The sequence below is a fragment of the Pseudophryne corroboree genome, chromosome 1 (genome assembly GCF_028390025.1).
Source record: "Pseudophryne corroboree isolate aPseCor3 chromosome 1, aPseCor3.hap2, whole genome shotgun sequence".
NCBI classification, from domain to species: Eukaryota; Metazoa; Chordata; class Amphibia; order Anura; family Myobatrachidae; genus Pseudophryne; species Pseudophryne corroboree.
Window position 1 is genome coordinate 423,011,807 of NC_086444.1, and position 21,378 is coordinate 423,033,184.

The window sequence follows — 21,378 nt, forward strand, 5'->3', positions numbered from 1 at the left end:
CGACATGTTTGATGAGGAGACTTATGTTGAGGCGGAGCAGATGCCTATAAATGTGATGTCACCCCCTGCGGGGCAGACACCTGAGTGGATGGACTTATGGAAGGAATTACGTGCAAGTGTCGACTCCTTACATAAAAAATTTGACGACATGCCAAATGCGGGACAGCCGGCTTCTCAGCTCGTGCCTGCCCAGGCAATTCAAAGGCCATCAGGGGCTCTAAAACGCCCACTACCTCAGATGGCAGACACAGATGTCGACACGGATACTGATACCAGTGTCGACGACGATGAGTCAAATTTAATGTCCACTAGGGCCATTCGTTGCATGATTGAGGCAATGAAAGAGGTTTTACACATTTCTGATATAAACCCAGGTACCTCAAAAAAGGGTATTATGTTTGGGGAGAAAAAACTGCCAATAGTTTTTCCCCCATCTGAAGAATTAAATGAAGTGTGTGAAGAAGCGTGGGCTTTTCCTGATAAAAAATTGGTGATTTCAAAAAAATTACTAATGGCGTTCCCTTTCTCGCCAGAGGATAGGTCACGTCGGGAAACTCCCCCTAGGGTGGATAAAGCGCTCACACGTTTGTCTAAAAAGGTGGCACTACCGTCTCCGGATACGGCCGCCCTAAAGGAATCTGCTGATAGAAAGCAGGAGGCTATCCTAAAGTCTATATATACACACACTGGTGTTATACTGAGACCAGCTATTGCTTCAGCGTGGATGTGCAGTGCTGCTGCTGCTTGGTCAGATTCCCTGTCAGAAAATATTGACACCCTGGACAGGGACACTATATTGCTAACCGTAGAGCATATAAAAGACTCAGTCTTGTACATGAGAGATGCACAGAGGGAGATCTGCCGGCTGGCATCTAGAATAAGTGCATTGTCCATTTCTGCTAGGAGAGGCTTATGGACTCGGCAGTGGACAGGGGATGCAGATTCTAAAAGGCACATGGAAGTTTTGCCTTATAAGGGTGAGGAGTTATTCGGGGATGGTCTCTCAGACCTTGTTTCCACAGCAACAGCTGGGAAGTCAGCATTTTTGCCCCATGTCCCCTCACAGCCTAAGAAAGCACCGTATTATCAGGTACAGTCCTTTCGACCCCAGAAAAACAGGCGGGGAAAAGGCGGGTCCTTTCTGTCTAGAGGCAGAGGAAGGGGAAAAAGGCTGCACCACGCAGCAGGTTCCCAGGAACAAAAGTCCTCCCCCGCTTCTTCCAAATCCGCCGCATGATGGTGGGGCTCCACAGGCGGAGCCAGGTACGGTGGGGGACCGCCTCAAAAATTTCAGCGATCAGTGGGTTCGCTCACGGGTGGATCCCTGGATCCTTCAAGTAGTATCTCAGGGGTACAAGCTGGAATTCGAGGCGCCTCCCCCCCGCCGTTTCCTCAAATCGGCCTTACCGACAACTCCCTCGGGCAGGGAGGCTGTACTAGAGGCAATTCACAAGCTGTATTCCCAGCAGGTGATAGTCAAAGTACCCCTACTTCAACAAGGCCGGGGTTACTATTCCACACTGTGTCACAACTGAGGGCCTGAGCTGACGGGAGGCAGCCTCAGTTGTAGGGGCTGAGATGTACCGGAACCTGGGAGGTTGTATCAGACACCTGGACATGTAAGTAACATGAATAATAACTGCCCGAAGGCGTGACCACGACAACTTGGATAAAAGCCAATGATGTTTATTATGACAACTCCGCAACACAGCAGCAGTAAAAGAAAACGTAAAAGTCAGCAAAGAATAAATACAGTTCCTGGGTACTACAGGATGGCAGGAGCCACAGGGCACTGGTAGTGTGAGATAGTTCTTATGATCTTCTAGATGGAAAGTCCTTACCAGGCCCGATTGTAGCAATGGAGATAACCCAGGATTGTGCCAGCTGGTGTTCCAGGAAAAGCTGGGTTGCTGAAGATAAAACAGCTGCTGTGGATACTGGCTGGAACCAGACTGTTGTTAGCACGGAGTGGATACTGGCTGGAACCAGTTAAATAATAAATGAACTTGGGAGCGATGAAATATGAACTGAAATGTAGAACTTGAGAGCGGAGAAATAATAATACCGGTGGAGAGTGGTAAAGTGTAGAAAGGACACCAGCCCTTTAAGGGAAGCTGTACTCTGCTGGAAGCAGGTAATGTTGTAGCTGGAAACAGATGAATCCACAATGGATTGGAGAGTCAGGCTCCACCGCAGGTGGAATGCTGGTGCGGGTCTCTATGGTGGGAGTCTTGAGACAGGAGCTGGAACCTGGAAGACAATCACAGGAGAGAGACAAACAGGAACTAGGTTTGACAACCAAAGCACTGACGCCTTCCTTGCTCAGGCACAGTGTATTTATACCTGCAGCAAGGAAGGGATTGGCTAGGCAATTATGCAGATTATCAATACTGAGAACAGATTGGTGGAAATGATCAGCTGACAGAATCCAAGATGGCTGCGCCCATGCAGACACTTGGAGGGAAGTTTGGTTTGTAATCCATGTGGTAATGAAAACAGTAATGGCGGCGCCGGCCACCGGAGACAGGAGGCGCCAGGCTGACAGATGCACATCCAACCACGCGGACACAGCGGAGGCCGCGGCTGACGTAATCGCCACTCAGACACTCTGCATGCAGAAGTTCAGGGACGGCGGCAGAGGCCGCGGGAGACGCCATGCCAGGTGTAATATGGCGTTTACTGTGACAGCGTCCCAGAGTGACAGGAGAGGATACAGGAATGTACACATCAGGATAACAGATGGGATCCGGTCCTGGAGCGCTGAGCCAGCCTTAGGAGGCATCTGATGGGTAAGAAATGGCGTCCAGATACCCGGATCGTGACACACTGTTTGTGGTACCGAAACCGGACGGTTCGGTGAGACCCATTTTAAATTTGAAATCCTTGAACACATACATAAAAAGATTCAAGTTCAAGATGGAATCGCTCAGGGCGGTTATTGCAAGCCTGGACGAGGGGGATTACATGGTATCCCTGGACATCAAGGATGCTTACCTGCATGTCCCAATTTACCTTCCTCACCAGGAGTACCTCAGATTTGTGGTACAGGATTGCCATTACCAATTCCAGACACTACCATTTGGACTGTCCACGGCACCGAGGGTGTTTACCAAGGTAATGGCAGAAATGATGATACTCCTTCGAAAAAAGGGAGTTTTAATTATCCCGTACTTGGACGATCTCCTAATAAAGGCGAGTTCCAGGGAGCAGTTACTGGTCGGAGTAGCACTATCTCGGGAAGTGCTACAACAGCATGGCTGGATTCTAAACATTCCAAAGTCACAACTGGTTCCTTCCACACGCTTACTGTTCCTGGGGATGATTCTGGACACAGAACAGAAAAAAGTGCTCCCGCAGGAGAAAGCCAAGGAGCTGTCATCTCTAGTCAGAGACCTCCTAAAACCAAAACGGGTATCGGTGCATCACTGCACACGAGTCCTGGGAAAAATGGTGGCTTCATACGAAGCAATTCCATTCGGCAGGTTCCATGCAAGGACCTTCCAGTGGGACCTCTTGGACAAGTGGTCGGGATCGCATCTTCAGATGCATCAACTGATAACCCTGTCTCCAAGGACCAGGGTGTCTCTACTGTGGTGGCTGCAGAGTGCTCATCTTCTAGAGGGCCGCAGATTCGGCATACAGGACTGGGTCCTGGTGACCACGGATGCCAGCCTTCGGGGCTGGGGCGCAGTTACACAGGGAAGAAATTTCCAGGGACTTTGGTCAAGTCAGGAGTCGTCCCTACACATAAACATTCTGGAACTGAGGGCCATTTGCAATGCCCTAAGTCAGGCAAGGCCCCTGCTTCAAAACCAGCCGGTTCTGATCCAATCAGACAACATCACGGCAGTCGCCCATGTAAACCGACAGGGCGGCACAAGAAGCAGGGTGGCGATGGCAGAAGCCACAAGGATTCTCCGATGGGCGGAAAATCACGTACTAGCACTGTCAGCAGTGTTCATTCCGGGAGTGGACAACTGGGAAGCAGACTTCCTCAGCAGACACGACCTACACCCGGGAGAGTGGGGACTTCATCCAGAAGTCTTCCTACTGTTAGTAAACCATTGGGAAAGGCCACAGGTGGACATGAGGGCGTCCCGCCTCAACAAAAAGCTAAAGAGATATTGCGCCAGGTCAAGGGACCCTCAGGCGATAGCTGTGGACGCTCTAGTGACACCGTGGGTGTACCAGTCGGTTTATGTGTTCCCTCCTCTGCCTCTCATACCAAAGGTACTGAGAATAATAAGAAGGCGAGGAGTAAGAATGATACTCGTGGTTCCGGATTGGCCAAGAAGAGCTTGGTACCCGGATCTTCAAGAAATGTTAACAGAGGACCCATGGCCTCTACCGCTCAGACAGGATCTGCTACAGCAGGGGCCCTGTCTGTTCCAAGACTTACCGCGGCTGCGTTTGACGGCATGGCGGTTGAATTCCGGATCCTAAAGGAAAAGGGCATTCGGGAGGAAGTCATTCCTACGCTGATAAAAGCCAGGAAAGAAGTAACCGCAAACCATTATCACCGCATTTGGCGGAAATATGTTGCGTGGTGTGAGGCCAGGCAGGCCCCTACAGAGGAATTTCAGCTGGGTCGTTTTCTGCACTTCCTACAGTCAGGAGTGACTATGGGCCTAAAATTGGGTTCCATTAAGGTCCAGATTTCGGCTCTGTCGATTTTCTTCCAGAAAGAACTGGCTTCACTGCCTGAAGTTCAGACTTTTGTAAAGGGAGTGCTTCATATTCAGCCCCCTTTTGTGCCTCCTGTGGCACCTTGGGATCTCAATGTGGTGTTGAGTTTCCTAAAATCACATTGGTTTGAACCACTTAAAACCGTGGATCTGAAATATCTCACGTGGAAAGTGGTCATGTTATTGGCCTTGGCTTCGGACATGGCGTGTGTCAGAATTGGCGGCTTTGTCATGTAAAAGCCCTTATCTGATTTTCCATATGGATAGGGCAGAATTGAGGACTCGTCCCCAGTTTCTCCCTAAGGTGGTATCAGCTTTTCACTTGAACCAACCTATTGTGGTGCCTGCGGCTACTAGGGACTTGGAGGATTCCAAGTTACTGGACGTAGTCAGGGCCTTGAAAATTTATGTTTCCAGGACGGCTGGAGTCAGGAAAACTGACTCGCTTTTTATCCTGTATGTACCCAACAAAATAGGTGCTCCTGCTTCTAAGCAGACTATTGCTCGCTGGATTTGTAGCACAATTCAGCTGGCGCATTCTGCGGCTGGATTGCCGCATCCTAAATCAGTGAAAGCCCATTCCACGAGGAAGGTGGGCTCATCTTGGGCGGCTGCCCGAGGGGTCTCGGCTTTACAACTTTGCCGAGCTGCAACTTGGTCAGGGGCAAACACGTTTGCTAAATTCTACAAATTTGATACCCTGGCTGAGGAGGACCTTGAGTTCTCTCATTCGGTGCTGCAGAGTCATCCGCACTCTCCCGCCCGTTTGGGAGCTTTGGTATAATCCCCATGGTCCTTACGGAGTCCCCAGCATCCACTAGGACGTCAGAGAAAATAAGAATTTACTCACCGGTAATTCTATTTCTCGTAGTCCGTAGTGGATGCTGGGCGCCCATCCCAAGTGCGGATTGTCTGCAATACTTGTATATAGTTATTGCCTAACTAAAGGGTTATTGTTGAGCCATCTGTTGAGAGGCTCAGTTATATTTCATACTGTTAACTGGGTTTAATATCACGAGTTATACGGTGTGATTGGTGTGGCTGGTATGAGTCTTACCCGGGATTCAAAATCCTTCCTTATTGTGTCAGCTCTTCCGGGCACAGTATCCTAACTGAGGCCTGGAGGAGGGGCATAGAGGGAGGAGCCAGTGCACACCAGGTAGTACCAAATCTTTCTTATAGTGTGCCCAGTCTCCTGCGGAGCCCGTCTATTCCCCATGGTCCTTACGGAGTCCCCAGCATCCACTACGGACTACGAGAAATAGAATTACCGGTGAGTAAATTCTTATTTTTTTTTCCAACATAATATATAGGTTGAGTATCCCTTTTCCAAAATGCTTGGGACCAGAAGTATTTTGGATATCGGATTTTTCCGTATTTTGGAATAATTGCATACTATAATGAGATCATGGTGATAGGACCTAAGTCTAGGCACAGAATGCATTTGTGTTTCATATACACCTTATACACACAGCCTGAAGGTAATTCTAGCCAATATTTTTAATAACTTTGTGCATTAAACAAAGTGTGTACATTCACACAATTCATTTATGTTTCATATACACCTTATACACACAGCCTGAGGGTCATTTAATACAATACTTTTAATAACTTTGTGTATTAAACAAAGTTTGTGTACACTGAGCCATCAGAAAACAAAGCTTTCACTGTTTCACTCTCACTCAAAAAATCCCGTATTTCGGAATATTTGGATATGGGATACTCAACCTGTATTACACAAATCTACCGGTGTCACTCTTTAATCCAGTAAATTGTGCCTCCAGCAGGAAGCTGTGATCAGTGTCGGACTGGGGCATGATGGGCCCACCGGGGGAATGCAGTCCCTATAAATCCTATAAAGGGTGTGTGGCCAGCCTCCACTGAGGCTTGAAATACACAATAGTTTAGTGCAGTGTAATGCAACATATCTACCATGTATAATACAAGTGCACAGTCTTGAACCTGATCCGTAGAGGAAGGATTGGGCCCTCAGGCAGTGGGGCCCACCGGTGGTTTCCCTGTACCCGAAGGTGGTATCACGGTACAGGTTAGGGCTTGGGAGATGTTTGGGTAGGTCACTAGGGAGGGGGAGTTAAGGTTAGGTACAAAGAGGAGGGGGGGTGTACAACTGTTACAATTATCTCTCTAATGTCTTAAAACAGCTCTAATGGTGTTTGGGGAGGCTATACTATCACATTAAACCACCTTCTTGCAAAGTTTAGTAATTAATTAACTGCTAAACCTGTAACATTGGTTGACATTTATTTGATTATGAAATCAAAATATGTATAGAGAGAGAGTATTCAATTGTTACTCTGTTTTTATGTTTAGGTAAAACTGGGTTTTCCTGGAGAATTTCCCTTGTGGATTCTGCAGTTCCTAAAGACAAGAATCCTGAAGACGTTCCCGGGGCATTCCGAGGTTGTGACACAAGGGGACAAGTTTTCCTGGTAATGCTAAGTATCTGCATATACTCTAAGGGGTATATTTACTAAGGTGTGAGTTTTTAGAAGTGGAGATGTTGTCCATAGCAACCAATAACATGCCACTTAATATTTATCTAGCTGCTTCTAGATGATAATAGCTAGAATCTGATTGGTTGCTATGCGCATAGTCTCCAATTCTCAAAAAACCTCACAGCTTCGTAAGTACAGATGGGTGTTATCTTGGCCTCTCTGCTGCACCTAGTCACACCATGGTTTATTAGCATAAGCCCTTCATCTATTGTTTTCAGCTGCAATACAATACAGAGAGAACAATACAGCAGGGTATTAAGTCATTACAGCAGGGGATTAAGTCCGATTGCCCATTCTCAGTTAATCCTATTAAAGGTCAAGATAAATATGGACTCATTTGTATACCGCTTAATGACAAGACTCTGAGTATCACTGTCCAAGTAGCCTGACCCTGGAGATGATGGCGGGAAGCCCACTATGTTCATTTTCACAGCTCATGTGTTTCTCTGTAGGGAACAGTCAGAATTAGCTCAGCATCAACTCTTCCTTCACCAAAAGAAGCAGCTGTTCCTGGGCCGTGATCTGGAGATACAGAGGATTCTGGAGTTCCTACACATGGAAACGAATGAATCAGCCAAACAGATGAGTTCTCTATTCCAGGTTATATCGGAACCTGGCTTGGGTAAATCCTCTCTACTAACTGCCTGCATAACCAGAGCACTCCAGGTGAGAGACTGGTATATTATGTAACCTAGTATAAAGGTATGGGCACAGCTAGCCTGAAAGCCACTCAGGCTACCATATTCTGTCATTTGCTCTTGGTTGTACCCACAGCTTCCTCACAGCAACGTGTTTTACCATTTCATTGGCTGCTGTCCTTCATCTGTTCAACTTTCCAACATAGTGATGCGTCTATGCTGCCACTTCATGCCAGCTGGACCAGGTATGGTTTATGTAGGCTCAGCATGTCTGCCCGTCTGCATTTATCCTGATTAGGAAACTCCCACCGGATCTAAAGGAAAATATGGCAAATATACAATAACAGATCCTAACTTATTCATGTTAAATTGTATTGATCTGTATATTTGCATGTAATAATGAGTGAGAGAGATGGTATATTGATGCATAGCTTTACTAATTGACCCCAGTATCCAGATTGCCCTGAGTAGGCAGTAGAATCTATAAGATATACCCCTGAACTGTTGATACCCCTCAGTTTACTCAGCCACAAGGGATTACCAAATCTGTTTTGTCAGAAAGTTTTATGTTCAGTATCTTTTCCTTTGTGTATCGAGAGAGTGTATTCTGTGTAACTTGTACACAGCAGCAAAACCTATTATACTATGTAATGTCTCTCACCCACGCCGTTGCGGTTTGCAGATCGTGAGGATATTCTCTTGAAGCTGGGAAACTGTTGGAGAAATGAAGAAATGAAAGATATCCTGCAGCGGGTTCTGCAAGATACTGCAACCCTTGATGATAGTCCTGCTTTTATATTTATTGATGCTGTAAACCAGGTTAGCTAAATGTATGAAGGCTGTGCTGTCTCCTTATACTCCACACCTTTATGCCACCACTTTCCTCGGTTGACTGATACAGATGTGTCCTCATACATCTTTGCTGCAGTTGTGCCAAACAGCGACTCTCTGCGCATCATGTCACGTGAGCAGGGCTTAAAGTGGTCCTGGAGAGGTGGGGGAACTCCTCTCCCCCCATGACCTCTCCCCACTAGCTCACCGCAACGGGGTTGTGGCCTCACAAGGAAGGGGCATGGCCACACAAAAGTACCCCTAATTCAAAATGATGCCTCACAGTAGCACAATCTTATTCACATTGCCCACCCCACATACTAGTGCCCTTTACACACAATGCCCACAATAGCAGAGCCACTTACACACACAAAGCCCACAGCAGTGCCCCCCTCCTAATTTTAGATTCGATTCACAATATAGCAGTATATGTTGAACAACCTTTGCTCACCTCTCTTATGTCTTCTATGTGTCCTTTCTGCTTTCTTGTTTCCTTTGTATGTCACTCTCCTCATGTGTCCATATCTTCATCCTAGGTATCCCATACTCCCTATACTGTATGCTCTCCTTTGTATCTGATCATCTGAATCTTTCTCTCCTTTTCTTACCCCCTACACCTCTCACTCCCTGTTCCTCACTCCCCCATCTCACCCCTGTACCTCTCACTCCCTGCGACCCTTTCAGCCTCTGCTTCTATCTCACCCCTGCTCCTCTCACTCCCCCATCTCACCCCTTGCACTTCTCACTCCCTCCCCCTCTCACTCCCCCATCTCACCCTGGCGGCTCTCACTCCCCCATCTCACTGCCTGCTACTCTAACTCCCTCCCCATCTCACCGCCTGCTCCTCTCACTCCCCCATCTCACCCCTTGCACCTCTCACTCCCTCCCCATCTCACCCCCTACTCCACTCACTCCCCCATCTCACCCTGGCGCCTCTCACTCCCCCATCTCATTGCCTGTTCCTCTCACTCCCTCCCCATCTCACCACCTGCTCCTCTCACTCCCTCCCCATCTCACCCCCTGCTCCTTTCACTCCCCCAACTCACTCTCTGCTCTTCTCACTCCCCCAACTCACTCTCTGCTCTTCTCACTCCCCCAACTCACTCTCTGCTCTTCTCACTCCCCCAACTCACTCCCTGCTCTTCTCACTCCCCCAACTCACTCCCTGCTCTTCTCACTCCTCCAACTCACTCCTTGCTCTTCTCACTCCCCCAACTCACTCCTTGCTCCTCTCACTCCCCCATCTCACCCTGGTGCCTCTCACTCCCCCATCTCACCCTGGTGCCTCTCACTCCCCCATCTCACCCTGGTGCCTCTCACTCCCCCATCTCACCCCCTGGTACCTCTCACTTCCCCATCTCACCCCCTGGTGCCTCTCACTCCCCCATCTCACCCCCTGGTGCCTCTCACTCCCCCATCTCACCCTGTTCCTCTCCCCCATCTTACCCTGTTCCTCTCCCCCATCTCACCCCCTGGTGCCTCTCACTCCCCCATCTCACCCCCTGGTGCCTCTCACTCCCCCATCTCACCCCCTGGTGCCTCTCACCCCCCCCCCCCCCCCCCCAACTCACCCCCTGGTGCCTCTCACTCCCCCATCTCACCCCCTGGTGCCTCTCACTCCCCCATCTCACCCCCTGGTGCCTCTCACTCCCCCATCTCACCCCCTGTTCCTCTCACTCTCCCATCTCACCCCCTGCTCCTCACCCCCTCCCCATCTCACCCCCTGCTTCTCTCACTCCCTCCCCATCTCACGACCTGCTTCTTTCACCCCCTCCCCCATCTCACCCCATGCTTCTCTCTCACCCCCTGCATCCTGAAAGCCTGGACTCTGAAGCATCAGGTCTCCTGCATCAGTGGCTGTGACCTGGATCATCAGGTCCTGGCTGCGGTATAAAGCTGGCAGTGGCTGCCAGATAGTCCTGGCTCACGGAACGGCTGCTATTCAAAAGAAGTTAGGCTGCACTTTGAATCTGGCGCCAATGTGCGCCATTCATGGCTCTCGGACTGCCAGCTAATGAGAAGCTGCCAGTCCACGAGCCGTGATTGGCTCATGCCAGATTTTTAAATAGCCGCCCCTTCTATTGATTGGTGCTGCAGCTGGTCCGCGGGCCGAGATTGGCTGGCGGCCACTGCCAACTTTACAATGCAGCCGGGACCTGATGCTGTGACCGGGCGTAGGCGGAACTGCAATTAGTGGTGATGGAAAGCAGTTCTGCCCCGTTCCGGCCCACTTTAATCACTGGTCCCGAGGCACAGTACACAGTTGAGAACCACTGCGCTAGTCACTGCTGCCCCCAACAGACACTTTATATCAGTTTTGTTTAATTTGTCAGCTAAGCAGATCCATAATAACCTGACCTAACACACCCCAATCCACCATTCCTTCATTAATATCTCAGGAGCACCCACCCGCCTCATTCATTAAAAACACCCCAAAGTACCCAACACCCTCATTCATTAATAAAATCCCCAGAGCATCCACACCCTCAGTCATTAAAGAGCACCCACACCCTTATTCACTAATAACACCCCTGGAAATCCTCAATGAGTACTAACAACACCCCCCCCCCCCCCCCCCAAAAAAAAAAACAAGAAACCCCCCAAACCTCAGATTACTATTTAGAGACGTGTGATATAAGTAGAACCCCCACCACCCCACCCCCTCCGTCCCCCAATACCTCCCTTCAGCATTCACTCACTGTACCTGTGGGCTGCTGTGTGCACCTCCCACAGCCTGAACAGAGTGGGTGCAGCTGCGTGTAAGGTAGAGGCTGGCCGGGTACTCCTATCTGCGTGCCCGCTCCTAATCTGTGCAGCGGCGGCATACTTTCCTCCTAGCTCCTCTGCTCTCTCTGTGCGGCCTCTCCCCGCTGGGAATGACACAGACGTCGCTTCATGACGTCACCGCGTCTCATTCCCAGCCTGCCATAGGAGGGGGGAGGTGGGACAAGTCACTGTAGTGCCGCCCGCGTCCCTCATCTATTTAGATATGCAGCGCGGCACATCTCCAGCAGGTGTTCGGTTGTAACCAGGGGAAGGTGGGCTGGCGGAGGCGGAATGGTTCCGCCTCCAGAAGGAGGTGACGGAACTCAGTTCTGCCCTGTTACAGCCTACTTTAACCCCTGCACGTGAGTCTCTAGCACCGGGCGTCATTTATTCCAAAAATGCACCTACGTTGCACCAGGTGATTGTGCTGATTCATTTTATATGCAACACTTGTGTATATCTGTATACGACTGTGTCTCTGAATCTGTATACCAAGTGCTGTGATGCAGCAGCGGTGGCTTTTTTCCATGCCAATTTCTGTTGTGCTTCTGTCACACAAAATATGCAACTGTTACTTATCAAATGAATCGGCACATTCTCCTGGTGTGTCCTAGTAACATTGTGTTGTAATACACATTTTCAGCATAAAAAGACTCCTGACGCTAGCGGAGTAGCACAGGACCTGTCACCTCACTCACGCTAGACATCTCCCGTGGTGTGCCATATTAAGGCTAGATGTACAGATGTGTCCTCTTTCATCTTTGCTCCGTGCGCTACAAGTCGTGTTACACATAATGCATGAGTGCCGTGTAACATGGTAGCGCCAAGTGTCTTTTTTTGCATTTCTTCTATAAAATGCAACTTAGATGGAAAGTAATATAATAGGACACACGAGCAGCTTCTGCTGATTAAAATGATATGCATCATGCCTATATTCTGTGTGTGACTGCAACTGTAATTACATACAGAATGCTATGTTAGAGTTCCTTCATGGAAAACACTGTAACGTGGCATTTTGGATGCAGATAGAGCCGTAATTACACACAGACTATAGGCATGTTGTATATCATTTTAATCAGCAGAGGCTGCTTGTGCATTCTATTTCATTATTTTCACTGAAACAAACGCAAAAAAGACGCTTGGCTTTACAGAGTTACACAGCACTCACGCGTTGTGGGGGTAATTCCAAGTTGATCGCAGCAGGAATTTTGTTAGCAGTTGGGCAAAACCATGTGCACTGCAGGGGAGGCAGATATGTGCAGAGAGAGTTAGATTTGGGTGCGGTGTGTTCAATCTGCAATCTAATTTGCAGTGTAAAAATAAAGCAGCCAGTATTTATCCTGCACAGAAACAAAATAACCCACCCAAATCTAACTCTTTCTGCACATGTTATATCTGCCTCCCCTGCAGTGCACATGGTTTTGCTCAACTGCTAACAAAACTCCTGCTGCGATCAACTTGGAATTACCTCCTATGTCTACCACGACTTGTAGCACACGGAGCAAAGATGTAAGAGGAAACATATATACATCTAGCTTAGCGTCTAAGATGCATTTTTTGCAGAAAAAATACGCTCAGCGATAAAGAGTCCCGCCACGACATGGCGCGACTTCAAGGGCTGTTTCGCGTGGCTGCAGCAAGGATGTAAAAGGACTGTAGTATCTCTTGTGCCTTTAGAAGGCAGTATTTGCAGTGACCCTTTTTTGTGTGTTTGGATAACTGCACTATGAAAACTGTGCCTGGGGAGGTCCATGACTTGCATGTCAGTGCAAGTTGATTTTTTTATTTTTTTATTATCATTTTATTGATGTACAGTAAGTCACTGACTCGGGATGGCTTTTCATTTTACTATGGCCCACAATTCACGTTATGCCACACAATAGTACCCCTTTTACACATTATGCCACAGTAGTGCCTCTTATACACATTATGCCACCGTAATGCCCCCCAAACCACTCAAGCTCATCCCAGTTATGGACACTGCTACCCAGGCTACCAGCAGCAGCTTAGGCCTCCGCTCAGCAGTGAGGACATAGCCACCATGTTCTCTCCTCCTGTGTGACTGATGTTCAGCCAGTATGACCTGGGTGAGGTGGGACCCAGCTCTGAGTAGGCAAAGTGGAGGAGCTGGGGCTAATGTAAGGGGACTGTCTCCATGCCCAGTAGAGTAGCTGGCGCCTGAGGCACAAGTTCTGGTTGATCACAATCTGCTAAGGGCCATGTATAAACATGCTACTTGTGTCTGACATTGCTATTGCACTATGGGATTTATGGAGAAAGTGTAGGTGGGACTTCTATAGAGCACAACACATTTATATAATTTTTTATTAAAATGTTGCAGTTGTGCATGCGTTCACTCTGCTCACGTACATACAGCACCTATGTTTTTATCCTTTTTTTCCCATTAAAAAAAAAAAAAAAAAAAAATGATCCCTTAGTAAATGTTTAGGGTGTTTGGAAACCTTTCTTTCCCCTCATCTCCTTTCTATATTATGTCACCCACACATGGGACAATCTGGCCACAGAGTGCTGAGCCTATGGTTAATGTCCACGCACTTAAGGAAGTCACTTCTGGTGCTGGGGTCTGTTAATGTCAGAGAATACCCACATGCATAGCATATGTCTGTAGGAACTATCTGCAGTCATTTTCTAAAGATCCTGTACATTTCTACAGGATCCTTATTTGGCATTATAAGTGTTTATGCGGCATACATGCTGCAATATTGGGCCAGCATTGCGAATAGTGGAAGGAGATGCTAAAGTGGATTGCTGTCTGGAGAAGCAGTGTACGTGTACAAGGCCATTTTGGGATGACATTTGACAGGCACATACAAGAAAAATATTCAGCACTATGAAAATTTCTAATAATATACTGTGTGTGCATGAATTCCTATGTATGCCAGCAGAGCTATTTACCAGTCTGTAAATTCTAAACGTCTGTGTGTTTAGCAGTATTTTATTTTTCTTACAGCTGTCTCTCCGATCTGATGTCTCTGACCTTCTCTCTTGGCTAAGCACCCAAGACTTTCTTCCTCTTCATTATAAGTGTGTCATCAGCTGTACCCCAACCTCTGCACTCCAGAATGGGCCGTCACCTTATTGTCTAGATCTGGATCATCTTTCTCTAGAGACCGCACAAAGTCTTGCAATCTTATACCTGTCTCGCTATAGCAAGGTGACAGCAGCACTGTGATGTATAGAGATCAGAGAACTATTAACATGGAGTAAAACAGGTCATTGCAGAGCGTACAAAAAGCAACATTGAAAAAAAAACATGACTAATATGGCACAGACATTATAGCAGGGGTGTACTGCAAAAGAGCTTCATATTATTCAATGCAAATGCATGCCTTGAAATACTACCTTCTTTTCCATGTATACGCAAATTATTGACAGCTTTGGTTTACCATTGCAATTTATCATTGGGCTAGAATGTGTCCATTCACACTTCTGTATTGACAGGTCATTTTAAATTTGCCCTCCCTACATACTTTTACCTCTTAGTGAGGTCCTATACTGTAAGTGCAATTCTGAGAACAAGTCCATAGAGGAGATCATTTGGTGCAGTGTCTAGTTTGTGATGTAGCTGACGTGGTGAAAGCTTGGGAAACCCTGATATACTGTATGTTACATAGAAACACTTATATGCGCAAATTACAGTACAGTGAAGTGACCGTCATTTCAATGGTTTTTAGTAGAGGTGTGCACCGGACATTTTTCGTGTTTTGGTTTTGGATTCGGTTCCGCAGCCGTGTTTTGGATTCGGACGCGTTTTGGCAAAACCTCCCTGAAATTTTTGGGTCGGATTTGGGTGTGTTTTGGATTCGGGTGTTTTTTTTTTCAAAAACCCCTCAAAAACAGCTTAAATCATAGAATTTGGGGGTCATTTTGATCCCATAGTATTATTAACCTCAATAACCATAATTTCCACTCATTTCCAGTCTATTCTGAACACCTCACAATATTATTTTTAGTCCTAAAATTTGCACCAAGGTCGCTGGATGACTAAGCTAAGCAACCCAAGTGGCCGGCACAAACACCTGGCCCATCTACGAGTGGCACTGTAGTGTCAGACAGGATGGCACTTAAAAAAAATTGGCCACAAACATCACATGATGCAAAGATAAATTAAAGAAAAAAGAGATGCAAGATGGAATTGTCCTTGGGCCCTCCCACCCACCCTTATGTTGGTTAAACAGGACATGCACACTTTAACAAACCCATCATTTCAGCGACAGGGTCTGCCACACGACTGTGACTGAAATGACTGGTTGGTTTGGGCCCCCCCCAAAAAAGAAGCAATCAATCTCTCCTTGCACAAACTGGCTCTACAGAGGCAAGATGTCCACCTCCTCCTCATCGTCCGATTCCTCACCCCTTTCACTGTGTACATCCCCCTCATCACAGATTATTAGTTCGTCCCCACTGGAATCCACCATCTCAGGTCCCTGTGTACTTTCTGGGGGCAATTGCTGGTGAATGTCTCCACGGAGGAATTGATTATAATTAATTTTGATTGCTGACAAGGTGAGCGGCTGCACTAAACACTCTTTCGGAGTACACACTGGAGGGGGGGGGGGCAACTTAGGTAAAATAAAGCCAGTTTGTGCAAGGGCCTCCAAATTGCCTATTTTTCCTGCCAGTATACGTACGGACTGTCTGACATGCCTACTTGGATGCGGTCACTCATATAATCCTCCACCATTCTTTCAATGGTGACAGAATCATATGCAGTGACAGTAGACGACATGTCAGTAATCGTTGGCAGGTCCTTCAGTCCGGACCAGATGTCAGCACTCGCTCCAGACTGCCCTGCATCACCGCCAGTGGGTGGGCTCGAAATTCTTAGCCTTTTCCTCGCAGCCCCAGTTGCGGGAGAATGTGAAGGAGGAGTTGTTGACGGGTCACGTTCTGCTTGACTTGACAAGTGTCTCACCAGCAGGTCTTTGCACCTCTGCAGACTTGTGTCTGCCGGAAAGAGAGATACAACGTAGGCTTTAAACCTAGGATCGAGCACGGTGGCCAAAAATGTAGTGCTCTGATTTCAACAGATTGACCACCCGTGAATCCTGGTTAAGCGAATTAAGGGCTCCATCCACAAGTCCCACATGCCTAGCGGAATCGCTCCTCCTTCAATCTCTCCAGCTTCTTCTGCAAAAGCCTGATGAGGGGAATGACCTGACTCAGGCTGGCAGTGTCTGAACTGACTTCACGTGTGGCAAGTTCAAAGGGTTGCAGAACCTTGCACAACGTTGAAATCATTCTCCACTGCGCTTGAGTCAGGTGCATTCCCCCTCCTTTGCCTATATCGTAGGCAGATGTATAGGCTTGAATGGCCTTTTTCTGCTCCTCCATCCTCTGAAGCATATAGAGGGTTGAATTCTACCTCGTTACCACCTCTTGCTTCAGATGATGGCGGGGCAGGTTCAGGAGTGTTTGCTGGTGCTCCAGTCTTCGGCACGCGGTGGCTGAATGCCGAAAGTAGTCCGCAATTCTTCGGGCCACCGACAGCATCTCTTGCACGCCCCTGTCGTTTTTTTAAAAATTCTGCACCACCAAATTGAATGTATGTGCAAAACATGGGTCATGCTGGAATTTGCCCACATGTAATGCACGCACAATGGTGGTCATTCCGAGTTGTTCGCTCGGTAATTTTCTTCGCATCGCAGCGATTTTACGCTAATTGCGCATGCGCAATGTTCGCACTGCGACTGCGCCAAGTAAATTTGCTATGCAGTTAGGAATTTTACTCACGGCATTACGAGGTTTTTTCTTCGTTCTGGTGATCGTAATGTGATTGACAGGAAGTGGGTGTTTCTGGGCGGAAACTGGCCGTTTTATGGGTGTGTGTGAAAAAACGCTGGCGTTTCTGGGAAAACGCGGGAGTGTCTGAAGAAACGGGGGAGGGTCTGGGCGAACGCTGGGAGTGTTTGTGACGTCAAACCAGGAACGAAAATGACTGAACTGATCGCAGTTGCCGAGTAAGTGTGGAGCTACTCAGAAACTGCTAAGAAGTGTCTATTCGCAATTCTGCTAATCTTTCGTTCGCAATTTTACTATGCTAAGATTCACTCCCAGTAGGCGGCGGCTTAGCGTGTGCAATGCTGCTAAAAGCAGCTTGCGAGCGAACTACTCGGAATGAGGGCCAATATTGGTGGCATTGTCCGATGTCACAAATCCCCAGGAGAGTCCAATTGGGGTAAGCCATTCTGCGATGATGTTCCTCAGTTTCCGTAAGAGGTTGTCAGCTGTGTGCCTCTTATGGAAAGCGGTGATACAAAGCGTAGCCTGCCTAGGAACGAGTTGGCGTTTGCGAGATGCTGCTACTGGTGCCGCCGCTGCTGTTCTTGCTGCGGGAGGCAATACATCTACCCAGTGGGCTGTCACAGTCATATAGTCCTGAGTCTGCCATGCTCCACTTGTCCACATGTCCATGGTTAAGTGGACATTGGGTACAACTGCATTTTTTAGGACACTGGTGACTCTTTTTCTGACGTCTGTGTACATTCTCGGTATCGCCTGCCTAGAGAAATGGAACCTAGATGGTATTTGGTACCGGGGACACAGTACCTCAATCAATTATCTAATTCCCTGTGAATTAACGGTGGATACCGGACACACGTTTACCACCACCGCAGCTGCCAAAACCTGAGTTATCCGCTTTGCAGCAGGATGACTGCTGTGATATTTCATCTTCCTCGCAAAGGACGGTTGGACAGTCAATTGCTTACTGGAAGTAGTACAAGTGGTCTTCCGACTTCCCCTCTGGGATGACGATCGACTCCCAGCAGCAACAACAGCAGTGCCAGCAGCAGTAGGCGTTACACTCAAGGATGCATCGGAGGAATCCCAGGCAGGAGAGGACTCGTCAGACTTGCCAGTGACATGGCCTGCAGGACTATTGGCTTTCCTGTCTAAGGAGGAAATTGACACTGAGGGAGTTGGTGGTGTGGTTTGCAGGAGCTTGGTTACAAGAGGAAGGGATTTAGTTGTCAGTGGACTGCTTCCGCTGTCACCCAAAGTTTTTGAACTTGTCAATGACTTCTGATGAATGCGCTCCAGGTGGTGTATAAGGGAGGATGTTCCTAGATGGTTAACGTCCTTACCCCTACTTATTACAGCTTGACAAAGGCAACACACGGCTTGACACCTGTTGTCCGCATTTCTGTTAAAATAATTCCACACCGAAGAGGTGATTTTTTTTGTAATTTGACCAGGCATGTCAATGGCCATATTCGTCCCACGGACAACAGGTGTCTCCCCGGGTGCCTGACTTAAACAAACCACCTCACCATCAGAATCCTCCTTGTCAATTTCCTCCTCAGCGCCAGCAACACCCATATCCTCATCCTGGTGTACTTCAACACTGACATCTTCAATTTGACTATCAGGAACTGGACTGTGGATGCTCCTTCCAGCACTTGCGGGGGGCGTGCAAATGGTGGAAGGCGCCACCTCTTCCCGTCCAGTGTTGGGAAGGTCAGGCATCGCAACCGACACAATTGGACTCTCGGGGATTTGTGATTTAGAAGAACGTACAGTTCTTTGCTGTGCTTTTGCCAGCTTAAGTCTTTTCATTTTTCTAGCGGGAGGATGAGTGCTTCCATCCTCATGTGAAGCTATACCACTAGCCATGAACATAGGCCAGGGCCTCAGCCGTTCCTTGCCACTCCGTGTCGTAAATGGCATATTGGCAAGTTTACGCTTCTCATCAGACGCTTTTAATTTAGATTTTTGGGTCATTTTACTGAACTTTTGTTTTTTGGATTTTACATGCTCTCTACTATGACATTGGGCATCGGCCTTGGCAGACGACGTTGATGGCATTTCATCGTCTCGGCCATGACTAGTGGCAGCAGCTTCAGCACGAGGTGGAAGTGGATCTTGATCTTTCCTTATTATACCCTCCACATTTTTGTTCTCCATTTTTTAACGTGTGGAATTATATGCCAGTAATATATCAATAGCAATGGCCTACTGTACCGTACTGCTATATATATATATATATATATATATATATATATATAATCATGGAAGGAGTGCACTCACCAGACGATTCATGTAGTCAAGCAGGGTTTTAATGTAGCACAGACATCATAGTCACACCGACGTTTCGGTCCTTACTGGGCCATTTTCAAGGTTCAAATGATACATACATAGTTCACCCTTATATAGTCACAGTAATGATCAGAAAGTTAAACATAAAACCCGGAGTGCTCGTGCACCACACCATATGTTAAAATAAACTACTATCTAGTAGAGATTATGCCAATAGAAAAGCTCCCACCAATTATCATTTTAAAATCCGTTCCATGTAGTGCCAGAACATATTCAACTTACCCAGCCGCGCTGTATTCCATTACCGCTCGTGACACGCACGCCAGCGGAAGCTATTATTTTTACTTTTTTATTTTTATACTTTTTTCATATTTGTTTATGGTGTGTTGCGCACAGTGATTCTTCCTGTTACTCGATCCATATACTATACTTGTTTAAAAGAGTTTTATTATTATTGCTATTATCGCTAATGGTAATGTGAGAAGGGTCGGATACTAAATGTGTCATCACTTAACCTTACGTTAGTCAGATACATTTCTCACTTAACGTGATCATAGATGATTGATGACCTGATTATGTTTAGTCAAACTTATTAGTCTCCTTTGATTTATGTAAACGACACAATGCTGCTAATGTGTGTACTCCGAGCTTGTGGGTCATCTGACGCGTCTATATGTATCATGGGGTTACTATGGGGATGATTTGCCTCTATGACGTCGTGTTTATTATACACGTGACTCTACACGTGTTTGCGTTCCATCTCGGCCGAGCGGTCACTTCCGCTTCCGCTGGCGTGCGTGTCACGAGCGGTAATGGAATACAGCGCGGCTGGGTAAGTTGAATATGTTCTGGCACTACATGGAACGGATTTTAAAATGATAATTGGTGGGAGCTTTTCTATTGGCATAATCTCTACTAGATAGTAGTTTATTTTAACATATGGTGTGGTGCACGAGCACTCCGGGTTTTATGTTTAACTTTCTGATCATTACTGTGACTATATAAGGGTGAACTATGTATGTATCATTTGAACCTTGAAAATGGCCCAGTAAGGACCGAAACGTCGGTGTGACTATGATGTCTGTGCTACATTAAAACCCTGCTTGACTACATGAATCGTCTGGTGAGTGCACTCCTTCCATGATTATATGCATTCACGGGACCAATAGGGTGCATACCCCTAGTCTCATGAACATTGAGTGACACCCCAGCAAGTGTTGAATTTGGAGAGTGCCAACAACCTGTGACTCTTTATATATATATATATATATATATATATATATATATATATATATATACTGGTCAGCAAAATTCTGCACTGTCCTCCTACTATATACTGCGCACAACTACAATGCAGCACAGATATGGATAGTATACTTGACGACACAGAGGTAGAGCAATGGACTACTGTACCGTACTGCTATATATATACTGGTGGTCAGCAAAATTCTGCACTGTCATCCTACTATATACTGCGCACAACTACAATGCAGCACAGATATGGAGCGTTTTCAGGCAGAGAACGTAGATATTTGCAGCACACTGAGCACAGATATTTGCAGCACACTGAGCACAGATATTTGCAGCACACTGAGCACAGATATTTGCAGCACACTGAACACAGAAACTGAGAGAACGCAGCCACGTCCTTTCGCTATCATCTCCAATGCACGAGTGAAAATGGCGGCGACGCGCGGCTCTTTATATGCAATACGAATCTCGCGAGAATACGACAGCGGGATTATGACGTTCGGGCGCGTTCGTGATAACCGAGCAAGGCGGGAAGATCCGAGGCTGCCTCGGAACCGTGTAAAATAGGTGAAGTTCGGGGGGGTTCGGATCTCGAGGAACCGAACCCGCTCATCTCTAGTTTTTAGTAATAGA

At 47.3% G+C, this 21,378-nt stretch overlaps 1 protein-coding gene across 1 annotated transcript in view; it reads left to right on the forward strand.

Annotated features, from left to right (window-relative positions):
- The window catches only part of LOC134889702 (telomerase protein component 1-like), a 101,884-nt gene that overhangs the window by 45,143 nt on the left and 35,363 nt on the right, over nucleotides 1–21,378 (forward strand). The window contains exons 5-9 of the mRNA XM_063913396.1: nucleotides 7,017–7,135; nucleotides 7,654–7,867; nucleotides 7,976–8,084; nucleotides 8,522–8,658; nucleotides 14,408–14,611. Of these exons, the coding sequence (XP_063769466.1) occupies nucleotides 7,017–7,135; nucleotides 7,654–7,867; nucleotides 7,976–8,084; nucleotides 8,522–8,658; nucleotides 14,408–14,611 (783 nt within the window). The remainder of the gene's footprint in view (nucleotides 1–7,016; nucleotides 7,136–7,653; nucleotides 7,868–7,975; nucleotides 8,085–8,521; nucleotides 8,659–14,407; nucleotides 14,612–21,378) is intronic.